Below are 20,055 nucleotides of genomic sequence, written 5' to 3'. Positions count from 1 at the left end.
AAGAGACGAACTGGGAAGATCTCTGACAGGTCAAGGCAGTTATGGACACAACCGACATGTCAGGACCTGCTAAACTGTAGCCTGTAGAGTGGCTCGCAGCACCCATTTCCTCAATGAATTTAACTGGGAATACCTGGCAATTAGATAACACTAGTCACATTTGGCTTGTAAAATGTAATTCCGTAATACAGCCCACAAAGACATACACACAATTTGTATATATATACAAATTGTCACTGTCACTGAAGCAAATTATATCTACATATATATGTGTGTGTATACGTGTGTGTTTCATGAAAATGAGGTGAGGACTAAGCCCTATGGTAATGATCGAGTTACAGGACAAACTGAGTCCATTTTTAGAACTATTGTCTATAGCCCACTTCAACTATGGTAGTAATCTGTCCTCATTACAATACCATTAGCTACCAGTCTCTCTCTGTCTCTCTCTGTCTCTCTCTCCACACTTCTCCCTCTAACTCTTTCTGGTCTTTACCCCTGCCTATCCCTCTCCCCTGTCTCCCCTGTCTCCCCTGTCTCCCCTGTCTCCCCTGTCTCCCCTGTCTCCCTCTCTCTCCCTCTCTCAGTTTCTCTCTCTCATGCTCTGCCCCTGTCTCTGTTTCGAGGACAGCGAAGTCCTTGGCCCTGTTTTGAGAGGCTGAGCAGTGAAGGGACTCCGCTAGATGGTAATTGCGGAAGGTTTAGACTGTTGAATGACCTCGACAAACCTGCCCTTTACTCATTAGACCAGTGGCGTTCTGTCCTGATAGAGGTACTCACGGTAGGTATTCCTGGGTAACCCTGAGTAGAGGAAGTCAAGAGCAGAGGGACAGAGTCAGGTAAAACCCCAGTGTTACAGCATTCACTTAATGCACTCCACTGCCCTCAGTGCTTCCCTCCAATATGCTCTGCCCTCCTTCCCTCTTTTTCTTTCTCTCTCCCTCCTTTCCCTTTCACTCTTACTGCTCTCTCGCGCTCTCACACTTTCCTGCGCTTTACCAGTCTCCACTCCACCCCCTCTCTCTCTGGCTGCCCGGACTCCCTCAGCTGTTGTCAGTTACCCGTGTGCAGAGCAGTGTGGACAGGGCTAGGCTGAGCTGGCTACGCTGAGGACATATAGTGGATCTGTGTAGTCAGTCTCTGTGGACTTCATGAGGAGCGTCTTGGTGGATTAGGAGCTGGACCACACTGGAAATGTATTTCTCTACTAACTAAAGGCATTTTCAGGTCAGGTCAGGAGAGGAAGACATATAGAGGGTTAACACTGGAGCAGTTCTGGAGCAGAGACACATGTCAAGACTGATCTCCTCCTCAGTATCCCAGGGATCCGTGCGGTGAGACTGCCCCTGTCTCGGACCTGCAGCACCGGGATGTGAGTCGGCTGTCTGTCTTGCTTAGCTTGGTTCAGTCTGGCTAATTTCTCTTTGGCTCACTTAGACTGGCTCTCAATGACACTGACCCAACTCCTGCTCCGTTTTTAGGTTCTCTGTCTCCGGAACCCCTGACCTCTAACCCCCGAACCTAGGACAGGCTCAGGTCCAGTTTTGAGAATTACTGGACTGAAAAGACTTTTGTTTGGCAGTGTTACACAACCTTGGGATTTTTATTTTCTGGAAACTCTACCCCTGATCTGGGACTGCTAAGACGTGTTCTGTGTTCTGGTGGACTGGTGCTCCAGGGGTCTGTCTGGCTTGTCTCTCCCAGGGATCATGGCCTCTCTCTGGGGCACAGTGGTGCTGCTGTGTGGGGTGGTTCTCTCTGCATCCCAGCAAACCAAAAGCAATGTTCCCCGTCTAAAACTCTCTTATAAAGGTGAGTCCTGAACGCTTCTTCTGTGTTCTCAGCGCCCGCTGTCTATTCTGACTGGTGTGAATGCATCTCTACCAGAGACGAACATTCCTCCAGAGGTCTGTGCCTGTATTGTAGAAGGATTTAGAATATGTATGATTGTCTGTCTTACTCCTACATGTCTAGGCCAAATATTTATAGCAATAATGTCCAATAACTAGATTGCCAAAGTTGACTGCTACTGCTTGAATTGTGCAATGTATTGTGTTAATACTGCACATATTTGCCGTGTTCAGGTGAACACACTCTTCAGTATTCAATGTCCTCTTATTACATACTTGCTGTGATTGTGAGATCTGTATCACATTGGATTTCTATGTAGCTGTTAGATCCCACTGGATCGGATTTGTTATCCTACTAACTACAGTCTCATTGTTTGGAGTGTCTGTGTTTAGTGTTTCCGTGTTTAGAGTCTCTCTGATAAGAGTATCTTTGTTTGGAGTCTGTATTTAGGCTACACACTGTCACACATTTAATTTCATTGTACTATTATTTTTAAATCGTATGACAAATAGTTTACCAGGTCTATATGCCAATTGAGAGTTTTCTCAATTCCTAGGAATTTCTTTAAGTTTTTCAATTATTGGACAAAAAAATTATTATGCATGTGCATGTGCGTGCCAAGACAGTAGGTCCTGTAGCCATAATAAATCCAATTTACTTCCCCATGGTTAGTCAGGTGAAACTGAAAAGTTTCATAGGACATTCTGCCATGCTTCCTCTGAGAATCAGCATACTCCAATGTGATTAAGTGTACAGTGTGTTTAAGTTTATGTGTTTAAGTGAACAGCAATGCGTTTAAGTGTATGTGTTTAAGTGTACTCTCTGCTGTTGTAATGATGAAACCATCATTCTATCCTACTCTGCCTCTCCTATTCCTGATTGCCATTTCTGCTCTGTCGTTCCCTGCATGGTAATTATGATGAGGATTAATGGTGTAAGGCTGTTTAAACAGATGGGTCTCCAAAACAGAGATGTTTCTCTCAACACCATCTCACTCATAGTTACACATTTTCCATAATTACATCAATACACGCGCACACACACACGCACATACATGCGCGCACATATACATCATGGTGATCAGTAGATAATGATACCTGTGTTTGCATCAGTCACCTGTAAATCAAAAGCTTTCACGTCTTTGGAACACCCTCTCAGGTATCTCTATCAGAGGCCAGAACTACACACACACACCAGAACCACACAGAACTACTCACACACCAGAACCACACAGAACTACACACACACCAGAACCACACAGGACTACACACACACCAGAACCACACTGAACTACTCGCACACCAGAACCACACAGAACTACACACACACCAGAACCACACTGAACTACACACACACCAGAACCACACTGAACTACACGCACACCAGAACCACTCAGAACTACACGCACACCAGAACCACACTGAACTACACACACACCAGAACCACACTGAACTACACACGCACCAGAACCACACTGAACTACACGCACACCAGAACCACTCTGAACTACACACACACCAGAACCACTCTGAACTACACACACCATAAACATACAGAACTACACACACACCAGAACCACACAGAACTACTCACACACCAGAACCACACAGAACTACACACACACCAGAACCACACAGGACTACACACACACCAGAACCACACTGAACTACACGCACACCAGAACCACTCAGAACTACACGCACACCAGAACCACACTGAACTACACACACACCAGAACCACACTGAACTACACACGCACCAGAACCACACTGAACTACACGCACACCAGAACCACTCTGAACTACACACACACCAGAACCACTCTGAACTACACACACCATAAACATACAGAACTACACACACACCAGAACCACACTGAACTACACACGCACTAGAACCACACTGAACTACACGCACACCAGAACCACTCTGAACTACACACACACCAGAACCACTCTGAACTACACGCACACCAGAACCACACTGAACTACACACACCATAACCATACAGAACTACACACACACCAGAACCACACTGAACTACTCACACACCAGAACTACTCTGAACTACACACACACCAGAACCACTCTGAACTACACACACACCAGAACCACACTGAACTACACACACACACACCATAACCATACAGAACTACACACACACCAGAACCACACTGAACTACACGCAGACCAGAACCACACAGAACTAAAAAACATAAAAACAGAACTAAATATACACAAGACATATACATAAGAGGAGAGAGAGGGACCATCTTGGATATGGACCTGTTTAGACTGAGTGTAAAGTTAATATACTAATTCTTTGGATAAAAGGTAAAAATGCATTTGCTGAACTTGATTAGAGTTAGATCAGGTCAGTTGTTGCCAATTTCTGGTCTCCTTGACTGACAGGTCTAGGGAGTGTAAGGACCCTGACCCCTACAGGTGGCTCTCAGGAAGCACACACATTTGTGTTTCTATACCATTCCATACTACAGTAAATCCATCACATCACACAGGAATAGGCACTGTCCTGCTGGACTAATGACAATTTAATAATGGTGTTTAATTTAATCAAAAGTGTAGTGCAAAAGGGTTAGGTTTAGGGTTAAACCTTTAAACAATTGGGGTTACTGTTAGAATTGAGGTTACTTTTAGGTTTAGTCCTTACAGGTTAGGCATTAGGTGCATTTTAGGCATTCAGGTTTTTGGGTCTCCACAAGTATAGGTGCCAGAAGCACAGTAGGGAGCCCGCTAACCTAAAGATGATATTCTTAGGTCCAACGGTAGCATCAGCAGAAAAACAGGAAAACAGGGTAGAGAAGGACACATCACTGGTCCTCTGAGGAGACAAAGGCTTAATGAGTTTATGTACACTGCCAGGTTTAGCTCTGCAGTATGTCATCCACCAGGAGAAATGGAGGGTATATTGTTATGTGTCTGGGAAATAGTTTAAGTTTGAAGGGGAAGAAATGAGATGGAATTAGAGTGAAATAAAGAGGGTTCTTTAGGTTTATGGCCGGTGAGAGGACTTCCAACAGCTCTGTCTCTGTCAGACCTGTCCTCCCCTAGATACCCACATCCAAGACACACACACACACACACACACACACATACACACGCACATTCACATACGCACCAGCCAAAAACAAAAACAAAAGCTGATGTTTAAAACACTTCACCACTGAATAGCCAATAGAAAAAGACACTCTGTCTGTGTCCTGCCCTTCTCTCTCCAACCGTCTTTCTGTCCTCCTGTGGTGATGCAAAGCTCATTGTAGAAATGTTCTTCGCACGAGTTGTCCCAATGGACTTTTAATCAGATCATGGAATGTACCAGGTTAGTTTACAATGCTGAATCCATAAGCATGCAGGGAATCTGCAGATTGGGCTTGGGTTTCTGTGGATGTGTGGATGTGTTTTCCATGCTGCACAGCCAGTTTCCCCGTGATCTGTGTTTGTGTGTGTGTGTGTGTGTGTGTGTGTGAGAGAAAGAGAGAGAGAGAGAGAGAGAGAGAGAGCAACACAGACACAGAGATTTCTACAGACGGGTCAGTCTAGAGATGGAGGAGGGTTTAATACACAGTCATGTCTCTCTGTATCAAACCTTGTTGGTATCGTGGTCCAACTCTTCTGTCACCATATGGATACATTGTCTTTTTGTTGACCTTTTCAAATCATTATCAGTATCTATTTATTTAGTCATGTTGAACTCACCAGTAGCCCACCAAAAGTGATGACAGAGAGACTTACATGTAGGATTTCAGCTGACCCTCTTATCCAGAGCCACCATTAGTACATTTATCTTAACGCAGTCAGGTGGCAGAGCTACAGAACCCAGTAAATGGAATTGAATCTAACTCAGTGAAGTGCTGTAGGTAGAACCCGGCCTGGACAGAGGGCTCCATACAATACCGCCTCATGTTTTATTGTTTAGATGTTTTTAGTTTTTTTCTGTGGCAGCACTTAGGTAACAGTGCCTATGCCTGCCAGCCCAGCAAGAGAAAGAGAGATGGGTGAGAGAGGGAGAGAGAGAGAGAGAGAGAGATGGGAGAGAGATGGGAGAGAGAGAGACAGTGAAGGAGAGAAAAAGAATGTAGGGTAAAATTGTTTATTTATATCAGTCTCACATGGGACTGTTGATTTTCTGCCTCACTCTTGCCCAACCCTTTTATTCTGTACTTCCTCAGTCCCTTCATCTAAGATCTATTGTAATTAAATAAAGCTGTTCTAAATGAGAAAGAGGCAGAGGTGAAAAGAGAGGAGGTTGGGGGAGAAGCTGAGGGGGATAGTTGAATGGAAGGTGGAGGAGGATAGAGGAGAGTGGACGATGAGAGAGAGGGTGGAGTTAAATGGATGGAGGAGGGCAGAAGTTGATAGAGGAAGATGATTGAATGTGGAAGGTGGAGGGAAAAATAGGTTGGAGTAAGAGAGGTTTTAGCAGCTGACATCTTGTGACCCCAGTGCCTACACACCTGTCTGCCTTTATCTGCATGCAAGTGTGTTCTTGAGCTTTGTGTGTGTGTGCGTGTCAGAATTTAGGACTTAGTGATACCCATACCGTCTGACAAACCACTGTTTATATACTGGACTCTTAGGCAAATGACTGATTTCCTTTCAAACAGTGGAAAGCGTATATCGTAGATGTACAGTCACACACACACACTTCATCCAAACAGACAGGTGTGTGTGTGTGTGTCTGTGTGTGTACATCTGGCGGGATAGGGAAGGACTGTATGTATCAGAGGAGTGCTTTCACTGAAAAGTGGCCAGTTGGTGACAGAGCAGAATGGAGTGCACTTGAGGGAATCTGTTTCTAACTAAGAAGGATGTCTCTCACTCTCTCTCTTCCCTCTCTCTCACACTTTTTTCTATCACTCCCCTGATTCCATCTTTTCCTCATTCACTCCTGTCCTCTTTGCACATTGCCCTTACATTGCGTTTGTCTGCCAGATTTCTGGTTTGTTTTATTTTCCCTGCTTCTGTCCTTCTACCTCGCTCACTTTCTCAGGGGTTCTGACATATAAACACACTTCAGAGGGGGGCATTCTCTCTGTTGAAACATTCATGATGTCGTTATTTATTCCCGGAAAGAATGAAACAGAAAACAGAAGAAAGAGAGAAAATACAGAAAGTGTATTCCTTCTGATTCCATCCTGGATCCTAGCTACATATTTAATTCATCATGTGGCATTATCAGAACCGAGGTAATCAGTTGCTTCAGTGGTTTCAGGTTGATTGTAATGGTTGTCAGATTGGTTGCAGAATGGCTTCAAGTAGGTTGTATAGTGGTTTTAGGATGTCAGTACTGTGTTTTCAGTAAGGATTCAGTAGGAGTACGTAGTCATAATCATAATTGGATATACCACTGATTGGAAAACTCAGAAGCGCATTTTAAATGCCAGTAACTTGTATACCTAATTGTGCATTATTACACCATCAGTTATCAGTGTGATTCAGATTTTCTTTCCAGATTTTTTCTTCACTCACATAAAATTTTTTATAGTTTAAAAAAGATCCTGACAGCTCAAATGACCAGTGCAATTTCCTTACTTAAAGACATGCTAATAAGAATAAGTTCTTGCCACAACCCTACTTTTCAAGTCGATTTGTATCAGGATGGTTGTAGAGTAGTTTCAGGATGGTTGTGGAGTGGTGTCAGGTTGATGGTGGTGTGGTTTCAGGATGGTTGTCGAGTGGTTTCAGAATGGTTGTAGAGTGGTTTCAGGATGGTTGTGGAGTATTAAGTTGAGGGTAGAGGGGTTTCAGTATGGTTGTAGAGTGTTTTCAGGTTGATGGTAGAGTGGTTTCAGGATGGTTGTAGAGTGTTTTCAGGTTGATGGTAGAGTGGTTTCAGGATGGTTGTAGAGGTTTTTCAGGTTGATGCGAGAGGGATTTCAGGGTGGTTGTAGAGTGGTTTCAAGATGGTTGTAGAGTGGTTTCAGGATGGTTGCAGAGTAGTTTCAGGATGGTTGTAGAGGGATTTCAGGATGGTTGTGGAGTATGTTCAGGTTAATGGTAGTGTGGTTTCAGGATGGTGGTAGAGTGGTTTCAGGTTGATGGTTGTGTGGTTTCAGGATGATTGTGGTGTGGTTTCAGGATGGTTGTAGAGTGGTTTCAGGTTGATGGTAGTGTGGTTTTAGGATGATTGTGGTGTGGTTTCAGGATGGTTGTAGAGTGGTTTCAGGTTGATGGTAGTGTTGATTCAGGTTGATGGTAGTGTTGATTCAGGTTGATGGTAGTGTTGATTCAGGATGGTTGTACTATAGAGTATTTTCAGGTTGATGGAGGAGTGGTTTAAAGGCAGTTGTATAGTGTTTTACTATTTTCTAATTATTATATATTTGTTGTATAAATATCTGGAACTCGGCTCTCAATTTTGATATCTTTATCATAGATATCATGGATAACAATACTTTTACATGGGCTACGTTTTTCTAGTTAATCTGTGTGAATGTTGTTCTAGGATCAGAAACAAATCTCCAGTAAACAGCTATTCCATCCAGCTTTTCAGCCATAAGGAAGGAGGGAGTGTGTCATCACTGGTTCCTTCAAACCGCACTGGTCTGTCCGGGGGAGACAGAGAGAGCAGAAAGAGGAGAGAGGAGGAAAAATTAAACGGAAAAGTGTAGGGACTAAGGCGCCCAGAATTACAGGGTGTTACAGACACTCATCTACGCAGTTCCTTAGAGACTTTACACTGTGGTTACTTCATTACTGCTACGTCTCTCTCACACTCTCCCAATTCCTCCCTCAGGATTGTCACTTATTCAAAAGTTTCACAATACTTTCCCTTCGGCCTCCTCTCCATTTTTACCTTTTCCTCTTCTTCTTTAACCCACCCCCCCCAACCACACACACACACACACGTGCATTAAGTCTACATGAATGGGTGTGGGTGGGTTCACTGGGTGATGGGAGAGTGCCAGAAGGAATGGTGTGCGTGTGTGATGTGTATGTGGGAGGAAAAGGGGTGTTAGAGGAGGCGCACGAGATTGGTGTGACGGAAACACTTGGGACACCAGGTAAGCATGGCAGTGAAAAAGGCAATCTAAATAACACCCTTCTGTGTTTTATTGTATTGTAAAATACAGCTCTATTTGTTAATACTTACCTAATGGTTGTTATAGGTTACAGTGGTTCACTGGAGACTGAAAGAAGACAGACATCCAAACAGTCATTACTGGGCTGTTTTTACTTCAGTGGCATGTTCATATTCTTCACAGTTTTCCATTGTGAGTTATATAGTCTAACCTGCTCAATCACCAAAACATTAGACAGCAGAACAGCAGGCTGGCTATTTATAAAACAACTACAATGACCTCATGGTTATTGTGGTTGCAGTAACTCACCAGTGTCTACCCTGCTACTGGCTGGTCAGAATATTGCAGGAGAACAGCCTGGTTTCCACATGAGATAGTTCTGTGATCCAGTTCTGCTTGACTGGCCCAGTCAAGGTCAGTTCCCACTCCACACTGTTTGGTGGATGGTTCTTCAGCGTTGGCACTGCCTAGCCTGTATTCAGTCCAAGTCCGGTTGGCAGCGCTGAATCAGACAGTACATTTTAATGGACACAAGCTAGCGTGGGGAAGAAGGTGTGAGGGAGAATGTGTGATTGGGTATTTGCGAACACTCTCGAAAAAAGCAAGTTTTAGTCTGAGCCCAAGCACTCTGACTTTCTCTCTGTTAGCAAGGCTTTTGGAATTGTGGTCTTGCCTTGCGCTGGTGCATGTCTAGAAGTGGGGTTGGGATGTTCCCCGTCCGATGTGATGACTGGCCTATAGAGACTGGTCACCATGTCCATTGGAAGATGCTAGTGGATGCTATACACTAACAATTCTTCATTGACTTCAATGACTCTTTAAAACTCTTATGGTCTCTCTCATGTCCTGGTTAATGAATATGCAAACTAATTCCCTCTTTTGGCTCTCCTCTTTCTCTCTTGCCCCCTCTGTCTGTTCTCCTCTCCAGAGATGTTAGAGTCTAATAACTTGGTGACGTTTGAGGGACTCCCGAATAGCTCTGCTTACTACACCTTCCTACTGGACGAGGAGAAGGGCCGCCTGGTGGTTGGTGCCAAAGACCATATCTTCTCCTTTAACCTGGTCAACATCAGCAGAGACCTGGATCAGGTACTGTACAGCTTTTATTGTACATTAACATAAAGTATTTAGGATCCAGCGTAAGTTAATCACCGTCAGCACAGACTCAGGTAGCACAGTGAACATTATCAACAAACTTATGCATAGTCTGTTAGTGTATCTTTTCCCAAGCCCTGTCAGTCCTGACCAGTCTCAGACAGGTACGCAGGGACTCTGTTTCTTCAAGAAAGTGGCTGGTGAATAATTCAGATGTGAGCTGTGGCACAGGATCTCACGCTGTGCCAGGCATGTTAGTCGCTCCCCGCACACCTGGATGAATAATGGAGTAAACGGAAACAAAGTGAAGAACAAATTGCATTGTGACTCATCTACCCCCCATCGCACACAGGACATACTTGAGCACGCAGACACACACACCCGTTGACACAGTCTCATCAAATATGAGCTGGCAATGACAGGGCTGGTAGAGGCACCTGTTTACAGACCAACCGTTTGGCCAAGACGTTTGGGCTGGGGGCTGGTTGGATGCTAGTAGCTGACGACTGTGACTGTATCGATTTGAAGTCTTCTAATCTCTCTGTCTGTGTAGATCCCGTGGCTGGCCTCCACCTCCAGAATAGATGAGTGTAAATGGGCTGGAAAGGACCTTGTGGTGAGTACCTTCCCTTTACAGAACCGTTACCCCTTTTTTTGTAATCAGGTTTTTATTGTGAATAGCATAAAGCCTGTACAAAGAGCATAGTACCTCCATTTCCCCACGTACAACCCATGAGAGGTTAACCACCAGGATACTGGCTTACTGGGACATACCCAATGGGCTTACACTAATTGCTTTCGGTACAGCAGCATTCTACTGCTACAATAACTTGGGCTTTTTAGAGACGAGTAAGTACAGCTAGATGTAAATACAGCTGGGTCTCCATCCACACAGAAACATGGTATTAGAATCCCACTGGCAAATCACAAGATAATGTAGGTGCGTGTTTTCTTCAGTCTAGGATTCATGTTGATACCAGCAGTACTTCCATCTGGCATGTGTCCTCCTGGTATGACTAGCTCATGTATAATGTCCAGTATATCTGAACAGGAGCTGTACATCGTGTAAACACTCAGAGAAGACAGCTCTCTCTTTCTGACCACCCTCCCAGATACAGCCCGCGGAGATGTTCTCTTGCCTGGAACATGAAATCCCAACTTTCCTGCATCTGCTTCTCTCAGCTGACAGGCAGAAGCAGGCTCTATGTAGTTTCTATAGGGCTGATTTGAAGGACTATCAGGTCCTTTGTGTGTGTTTTCTGTAAACATTCTGGCAAGGATGAGCGGGGAACCCTGAAGGATGGTCTTTGTGTGGGGCAGAGGGGAAAAGGAGGAGAAGAAAAAGAGAGGGAGTGAAGAGAGGAAAAAAGAGAGAGAGGTAGCAGGATTACAGTTTCCCTTTGATGAACTGGAACAAAGACACTTATAAGCATGCCACGGAAGACAGTGAATGATGATGAGACAGAGAGGAATTATGTAAGTTTACTGTACATCTATGAAGCAGGCTGGGCTATAGAAACTGAACCTTGTGGTTAAGAGTTGTAGTGTTATCGCCCAAGTTCCATTAAAACAGTTAACAACATTGTGGGATCTCTGTTGATTCAGAGCATCAACTGGTTCTCACAAAAAACTTCAAATCCAACCAAATCACAATAGCCTGATTTATGTCAGCATAGTCTGATCAGCAAAACCTGCAATTCTGAACTACCAGGTAAAACACCCTGAAATGACAGAAAGCTCTTCAGAAGACAAGTAGCTGTTTTCTGTTGCTGACCTACTAAAGGCAGATAAACTAAGTCATGCATTATTTGAGGCCCTGTTTTCTTTTTTTACTTTATCAGCGTGATGACACATTCATAATCGTATGAGGTCAGGCCTGTCTCCTGCTCAAGCACATGTTGTCGGCTCCCGGGAAACTTGTGTCGCAGCGTGGAGAAAAACACACACACACAGCACTACTGGATGCTTAACCCTCCTATTATGCTAAAAAAAAATTACATCCATTATGTTATGGGTCAAATTGACCCGCACAGTTTAAACACACTCAAGACAGTCAAATAATTAAGTAAATACAGCAACAACTTTATTTTGTCTTATCAGAAATTTCAGAAAGTAGAAATACAAGACATTTAATTAAAAAAAAATATTTAAGAACTATTTGTTAAACATATTTCCTTTCTCACAAACAAGATTTTTCAGTTTCCCCAAGTAGGCTTTTCCCCCCCTATTGGTCAATATTATCCCTTCAGTCTTTCTCTCCACATGTTGAACACAATATGTGTGTGTGTGCTTTCTGCAGATGTATTTATTGCATTCTACCCAAGTGGTGCTTGTTTTACTGTCTTGTCGAGGGGGGCAGAGCTGGCATCTTTTCCGTTTCTTGCCACTGCCTGTATCCACTGGATCCATTTCTGGTTGATTGGAGGCATGTCTTGATGGTCCAGCTAGAACTTTCTGGATGGCAGATGCAGCTGCTGTTGACCGAGGAGGCCGGACTCTCCTCTGGATCTTGGGAGTGATGAGAGCTTTGCCAAGCTCCTCTAGGAAAAGCCGTCGTCAGTACAATTTGCCACCATTTCATTGCTGGTTGATTTCAGTCCACAGGACATAGGCATTGTAAGCAGACACATCCACAATGTTGTAGAAAATCACCAAAGACCAGCAGGCAGTCATGCGCTGACAACTATATGTTGCTGTAACTTTATCCAAATTGTCAACTCCTCCTTTGGTGGAATTGTAGTCCAGTATGATTTGTGGCTTGATGTCCTCTCTTGCGCTCAGCGATGCATCTTTGTGCATTGTGCTCATTACAAGAACATTCTTGTTCTTCGTTGGGCAGTATGAAACAACAGTTGCGTTTTCAGAGAAAGCTAATTTAGAGGAATGATCCGATCCAGTGGCTTCCAGTTCTCTTGAAACACACGACTCCCCTCCAAGTTGGTCATGTCCAGTACAATCTTCTCTATTGCTAGGGGTAAAAAGAGCTCAAAAGCTGATTGTATGTAATCGACTCAAGTGACAGCAAATCGTGTAGGTCCTGGAACCATATTTATTACATTGGAAGCTGAGTCTACCTTGACTTCGTTGTGGTGACGGTGACCATTCAATATGACCATCTTTAGACTTCCATATCTTCTCTTCTCTTGATGATGGTTGTTGCATGCTCTCTCTCTCTCATCTGATGGAGGGGATGGTACGGCAGACTCCTCCTCTGAATCCTCTTCACTGAAGACAAAATCTGGATCATCAACAGCATTGTCATCTATTTCTGAAATGTTCTGTCTCTGAAACCTCTTATTTTTCACTGTCAAAGTCCAGAATATGTGATAAGACTTCATTGATTGAAAATCTTTTGGAGGTCATTTTTGAGTGTCTGTGTCAGTGACCTGGTACTCTCACATTGAGGAGAAGCTTGGGAACACCCAAACACAATTCTATAAGTGCAACCAGGACCAGTCAAAACAAAATAAATCAAAGACACTTTTTTTATTTTGCACCTGTGCAAATATATATACACATGAAAGCCTCCGGGTCAAAATGACCCACAACATCATGTTTGTATACAAAATCTACACAGACATTCCACAACACATCAGTGTGTCCACATTTTGCAGTTATGTTCATGACCCTAAATGAGGAAAAGTCATGTAATTTAATGGCAAAAAATTGTGGTTAACTAGTATTTTAGACAACGCAAAAGTGGAAATGGGTCAAATTGACCCGCAACATAATAGGAGGGTTAATGCTTATAAATAGGATGTTGTGGAAAATATACTGGTTGGTTGCAGGACTGTTTCTGCATGGAATGTGAGATATCACTATCTTTCTGATCAGACTCCAAAAAGTAGAAAGGTCATGAGTCTTTTTGATCAGACTCCGAAGAGTAGAAGATAGTTCCTTCACCCAGTATGTTTATGGTCATGTATAAACTATATATGCACTGATCAGCCACAACATTAAGTGAATAACACTGATTATATCGTCATCATGGCACCTGTCAGTGGGTGGGATATATTAGGCAGCAAGTGAACATTCTATCCTCAAAGTTGATGTGTTAGAAGCAGGAAAAATGGTGGCAAGCATATGGATCTGAGCGACTTTGACAAGGGCCAAATTGTGATGGCTAGACGACTCGGTCAGAGCATCTCCAAAACTGCAGCCCTTGTGGGGTGTTTCCGGTCTGCAGAAGTCAGTACCTATCAAAAGTGGTCTAAGAAAAAGTGATGAACATTGATGCACATGGGGAGCGAAGGCTGGCCCGAGTGGGTTCATCCAACAGATGAGCTACTGTACCTCAAATTGGTGAAAAAGTTTTATGGTGGTACTGATAGAAAGGTGTCAGAACACACAGTGCATCGCAGTTTGTTGGGGGTTGTGTTGCCGCAGAACAGTCAGGGTGCCCATGCTGACTCCTGTCCACTGCCGAAAGGGCCTACAATGGACACATGAGCATCAGAACTGGACCACGGAGCAATGGAAGAAGATGGCCTGGTCTGATGAATCACATTTTCTTTTACATCACCTGGGTGGCCTGGTGCGTGTGCATTGCTTACCTGAAGAACCCATGGCACCAGGATGCACTATGGGTAGAATGCAAGCCGGCGGAGGAAGTGTGATGCTTTGGGAAATGTTCTGCAGGGTAACCTTGGGTCCTGCCATTCATGTGGATGTTACTTTGACACGTACCACCTATCTAAGCATTGTTGCAGACCATGTGCACCCTTTCATGGCAACGGTATTCCCTGATGGTATTGGCCTCTTTCAGCAGGATAATGCACCCTGCCACAAAGCAAAAATGGTTTAGGAATGGTTTGAGGAACACAACAAGTCCAAGGTGTTGACCAGGATCTCAATCCAATTGAGCATCTGTGAGCATCGCAACTTACAGGACATAAAGGATCTGTTAACGTCTTGGTGCCAGATCCCACAGCACACCTTCAGAGGTCTTGTGGAGTCCATGCCTTGACGGGTAAGGGCTTTTTGGCATTATACAATATTAGGCAGGTGGACATAATGTTATGCCTAATCGGTGTAGCTGGGAGATGATTCAGGCAGGGCAAGACTTTATTTCATATTATAGATGCTCTCAGTTCTGTCTGTCTGATGTACTGGAAATGTTTTGTCTGTACAGCTCTACTGATGTTTTCTTATGTCCTGAGAGGTTTGACCCTTTTCTCTCGGGATCAACTTTGGATGAAATGGAATGCTTCTGATGAAAACATCTAGCCTTTGACCGAAATGAGCAGAACTGGCTTTTGAGCCAAAAGCTTTGCATAGGTTAGTTGTTTTAACAAAGTGTTTTTTTGCGGCACACCCATGCTAAACTAAATCTTTTTCTATATGAACAGAGGGAATGTGCTAACTTCATCAAGGTGTTGCAGCCATTTAATCAGACCCATCTGTATGCCTGTGGAACGGGAGCCTTCCATCCTGTCTGTGCCTACCTGGAGGTTGGGAGGAAAACAGAGGTACAGCATCGCTAACTGTAGTTACAGTTCTAGCATTAACTAACTGTAGTTACAGCTCTAATATTAACTAACTGTAGTTACAGCTCTAGCATTACACTGTTTCCTGACTATTTTGACAACCAAAGCCATGTTAGAGGCAATGTCATGGTTTCTGCAGACTGGTTCAGGCCTTGTAGCATGTACAGCTGATACTAGTCTATTATGAAAAACTGTGAAATGAACTGCCACCTTAACGTGGTGGAGGGGTTTGAGTACCCGAGTGACCCTAGGAGCTATGTTGTCTGGGGCTATATGCCCCTGGTAGGGTCTCCCAAGGCAAACAGGTCTTAGGCGACGGGTCAGACTAAGAGCGGTTCAAAACCCCTTAATGAAGAATAAAATTTTGAGTACCGTGACGTCGCCCGGTATGGCGCAGCCGGGGCCCCACCCCGGAGCCAGGCCCGGGGTTGGGGCTCGAATGCGAGCGCCTGGTGGCCGGGCCTTCCCCCATGGGGCCCGGCCGGGCTCAGCCCGAACGGGTGACGTGGGGCCGCCCTCCCGTGGGCTCACCACCCACAGGAGGGACCATAAGGGGCCGGTGCAAAGAGGATCGGGCGGCAGTCGAAGGCAGGGGCCTAGACAACCCGATCTCTGGACACAGAAACTGGCTCTAGGGACGTGGAATGTCACCTCGCTGGCGGGGAAGGAGCCTGAGTTAGTGCGTGGGGTTGAGAGGTTCCGATTAGAGGTAGTCGGGATCACCTCTACGCACGGCTTGGGCTCTGGAACCACACTCCTTGAGAGAGGATGGACTCTTCACCACTCTGGAGTTGCCCATGGTGAGAGGCGGCGGGCTGGTGTGGGTTTGCTCATAGCTCCCCAGCTCTGCCGCCATGTGTTGGAGTTTACCCCGGTGAACGAGAGGGTCGTTTCCCTGCGCCTACGGGTCGGGGATAGGTCTCTCACTGTTGTTTGTGCCTACGGGCCGAACCGCAGTGCAGAGTACCCGACCTTCTTGGAGTCTCTGGGAGGGGTGCTGGAAAGTGCTCCGACTGGGGACTCTATTGTTCTACTGGGGGACTTCAACGCCCACGTGGGCAACGACAGTGACACCTGGAGGGGCGTGATTGGGAGGAACGGCCCCCCTGATCTGAACCCGAGTGGTGTTCAGTTATTGGACTTCTGTGCTAGTCACGGTTTGTCCATAACGAACACCATGTTCAAGCATAAGGGTGTCCATCAGTGCACGTGGCACCAGGACACCCTAGGCCGCAGGTCGATGATCGACTTTGTTGTCGTCTCAACTGACCTGCGGCCGTATGTCTTGGACACTCGGGTGAAGAGAGGGGCGGAGCTGTCAACTGATCACCACCTGGTGGTGAGTTGGATCCGATGGTGGGGGAGGAAGCTGGACAGACTCGGCAGGCCCAAGCGTACTGTAAGGGTCTGCTGGGAACGTCTGGCCGAGTCTCCTGTCAGAGAGATCTTTAACTCCCACCTCCGGCAGAGCTTCGACTGGATCCCGAGGGAGGTTGGAGATATTGAGTCCGAGTGGACCATGTTCTCCACCGCCATTGTCGAAGCGGCCGCTCGGAGCTGTGGCCGTAAGGTCTCCGGTGCCTGTCGAGGCGGCAATCCCCGAACCCGGTGGTGGACACCGGAAGTAAGGGATGCCGTCAAGCTGAAGAAGGAGTCCTATCAGGCCTGGTTGGCTTGTGGGACTCCTGAGGCAGCTGACGGGTACCGACAGGCCAAGCGGGCTGCAGCCCGGGTGGTTGTGGAGGCAAAAACTCGGGCCTGGGAGGAGTTCGGTGAGGCCATGGAGAAGGACTATCGGCTGGCCTCGAAGAGATTCTGGCAAACCATCCGGCGCCTCAGGAGAGGGAAACAGTGCCCTACCAACGCTGTTTACAGTAGAGGTGGGCAGCTGTTGACCTCAACTGAGGATGTCGTCGGGCGGTGGAAGGAGTACTTCGAGGATCTCCTCAATCCCGCTGACATGTCTTCCATTGAGGAAGCAGAGGATGAGGGCTCAGTGGTGGACTCGTCCATCACCCGGGCTGAAGTCACAGAGGTGGTCAAGAAACTCCTCGGTGGCAAGGCACCGGGGGTGGATGAGATCCGCCCTGAGTACCTCAAGTCTCTGGATGTTGTGGGGCTGTCTTGGTTGACACGCCTGTGCAACATCGCGTGGCGGTCGGGGACAGTGCCTCTGGGATGGCAGACCGGGGTGGTGGTCCCTCTTTTTAAGAAGGGGGACCGGAGGGTGTGTTCCAACTATAGGGGGATCACACTTCTCAGCCTCCCCGGGAAAGTCTATGCCAGGGTTCTGGAGAGGAGAATACGGCCGATAGTAGAACCTCGGATTCAGGAGGAACAGTGTGGTTTTCGTCCGGGCCGTGGAACACTGGACCAGCTCTATACCCTCTACGGGGTGTTGGAGGGTTCATGGGAGTTTGCCCAACCAATCCACATGTGTTTTGTGGATTTGGAGAAGGCATTCGACTGTGTCCCTCGCGGCATCTTGTGGAGGGTGCTTGGGGAATATGGGGTCCTGGGTCCTTTGCTAAGGGCTGTCAGGTCCCTATACAACCGAAGCAGGAGCTTGGTCCGCATTGCCGGCAGTAAGTCAGACTTGTTCCCAGTGCATGTTGGACTCCGGCAGGGCTGCCCTTTGTCACCGGTTCTGTTTGTAATTTTTATGGACAGAATTTCTAGGCGCAGCCAGGGGCCGGAGGTTGTCAGGTTTGGGGACCACACGATTTCGTCTCTGCTCTTTGCAGATGATGTTGTCGTGTTGGCCCCTTCTAACCAGGACCTTCAGCATGCACTGGGACGGTTTGCAGCCGAGTGTGAAGCGGTGGGGATGAAAATCAGTACCTCCAAATCCGAGGCCATGGTCCTCAGTCGGAAAAGGGTGGCTTGCCCACTTCAGGTTGGTGGAGAGTGCCTGCCTCAAGTGGAGGAGTTTAAGTATCTAGGGGTCTTGTTCACGAGTGAGGGAAGGATGGAACGGGAGATTGACAGACGGATCGGTGCAGCTTCTGCAGTAATGCAGTCGATGTATCGGTCTGTCGTGGTGAAGAAAGAGCTGAGCCGCAAGGCGAAGCTCTCGATTTACCAGTCAATCTACGTTCCTACTCTCACCTATGGTCATGAGCTTTGGGTCATGACCGAAAGGACAAGATCCCGGATACAGGCGGCCGAAATGAGTTTTCTCCGCAGGGTGGCTGGGCGATCCCTTAGAGATAGGGTGAGAAGCTCGGTCACCCGGGAGGAGCTCAGAGTAGAGCCGTTGCTCCTCCACATCGAGAGGGGTCAGCTGAGGTGGCTTGGGCATCTTTTTCGGATGCCTCCGGAACGCCTTCCTGGGAAGGTGTTCCGGTCCCATCCCACCGGGAGGAGACCCCGGGGAAGACCTAGGACACGCTGGAGGGACTATGTCTCCCGGCTGGCCTGGGAACGCCTCGGTGTCCCCCCGGAAGAGCTAGAGGAAGTGTCTGGGGAGAGGGAAGTCTGGGCATCCCTGCTTAGACTGCTGCCCCCGCGACCCGGCCCCGGATAAGCGGTAGAAGATGGATGGATGGATGGATGTGAAATGTGATATGGATCGAGATAAACCGTGGAATGGGAGGTATTCTCCCTGAAACGATATAACATTTTGATGGCTTTAGAAGAATGATTTTATGAATTCAACAAATGAGGTGGAAATTAAACACGTGTTTTCATCGTCCAAAAGTTCTGTAATAATTACTCTAAATGGAAAGGCCACGTGTAGGACGATGCCTGCAGGCGTGTGTTCTGCGTCCTTCATCTAATGTCACAGAGTCAGGCCTATAAATGTGTTTCTAATTAATTGAACTGCAGTCATTTTGAGAATTTAAGAGAAATAACAGATCTGAGAAAAGCGGTCCTACTCTCTTAAAAGCCCTGTCTGGGCCCCTGGTTGAATATTGTTTTCAAACATTATGCCAAAGTAATGCATTGATGTCAGTGGGAGTTATGCCCTAAAATCGGAATTTGAAATGCTCCATTTCATGCCCTATTTGTTATGCAACAGGATAGTGTGTTCAGGCTGGAGTCCCAGATAGAGAATGGTCGAGGGAAGAGCCCTTACGACCCCAAGCTGCTCACAGCGTCCCTGCTCATCGGTGAGTGACCCAAACACACTTGTTTCTCAGGGCTTTCCTTAAACCCAGAACCTTTTAAACACATAAAGAGGGAGTTGTAACTCTCCTCTCGTCTGCACTCATTCATTAGGCAGATTTACAGTTAAGAGGAAGCCGGTGAATGACAGGGCTGGGTATATATAGAGTTCACCATTAGGAGGGTTCTACAGCAGACACCTACTCATTTCCCTGCATGTTAAACCTGCATGACGATATTGGGCACACGTGTTTGTGTGTCAGGATCATTTCCTCACCACTATGACATCACACCACTACAGCCGACATACTGACATTTTACAGCCGTCATCCCGTTATCTCTCCCTCCTTTCTCCCATATCTCTCCATAATGTCACTCCTTTATCCTCCTGTCACCCATATCCTGTATCTATCCTTTAATCACTCCTTCTGTCTCTTCTCTCAGCCCTGTCTGTCTACTGTAAGTCGTGTTTC

The 20,055-nt window shown here is 46.3% G+C and overlaps 1 protein-coding gene across 2 annotated transcripts in view; it reads left to right on the top strand.

The window, feature by feature from the left end:
* Nucleotides 1–1,004: 1,004 nt before the first annotated feature.
* Nucleotides 1,005–20,055, top strand: part of sema3ab (sema domain, immunoglobulin domain (Ig), short basic domain, secreted, (semaphorin) 3Ab) — a 30,457-nt gene continuing 11,406 nt past the window's right edge. Inside the window, exons 1-6 of one of the 2 annotated variants that reach the window (XM_010883829.3) lie at nt 1,005–1,372; nt 1,482–1,812; nt 9,823–9,983; nt 10,543–10,605; nt 15,338–15,457; nt 19,497–19,587. In XM_010883829.3, the coding sequence (XP_010882131.2) occupies nt 1,710–1,812; nt 9,823–9,983; nt 10,543–10,605; nt 15,338–15,457; nt 19,497–19,587 (538 nt within the window). In that variant the 5' untranslated portion in view covers nt 1,005–1,372; nt 1,482–1,709. Of the gene's footprint in view, nt 1,813–9,822; nt 9,984–10,542; nt 10,606–15,337; nt 15,458–19,496; nt 19,588–20,055 lie in introns of both variants that reach the window. The other variant, XM_010883830.3, reaches the window with a different exon arrangement.

This window comes from Esox lucius, chromosome 19 (genome assembly GCF_011004845.1).
Source record: "Esox lucius isolate fEsoLuc1 chromosome 19, fEsoLuc1.pri, whole genome shotgun sequence".
Classification (NCBI taxonomy): domain Eukaryota; kingdom Metazoa; phylum Chordata; class Actinopteri; order Esociformes; family Esocidae; genus Esox; species Esox lucius.
This window is presented reverse-complemented; position numbering and strand designations above follow the sequence as displayed.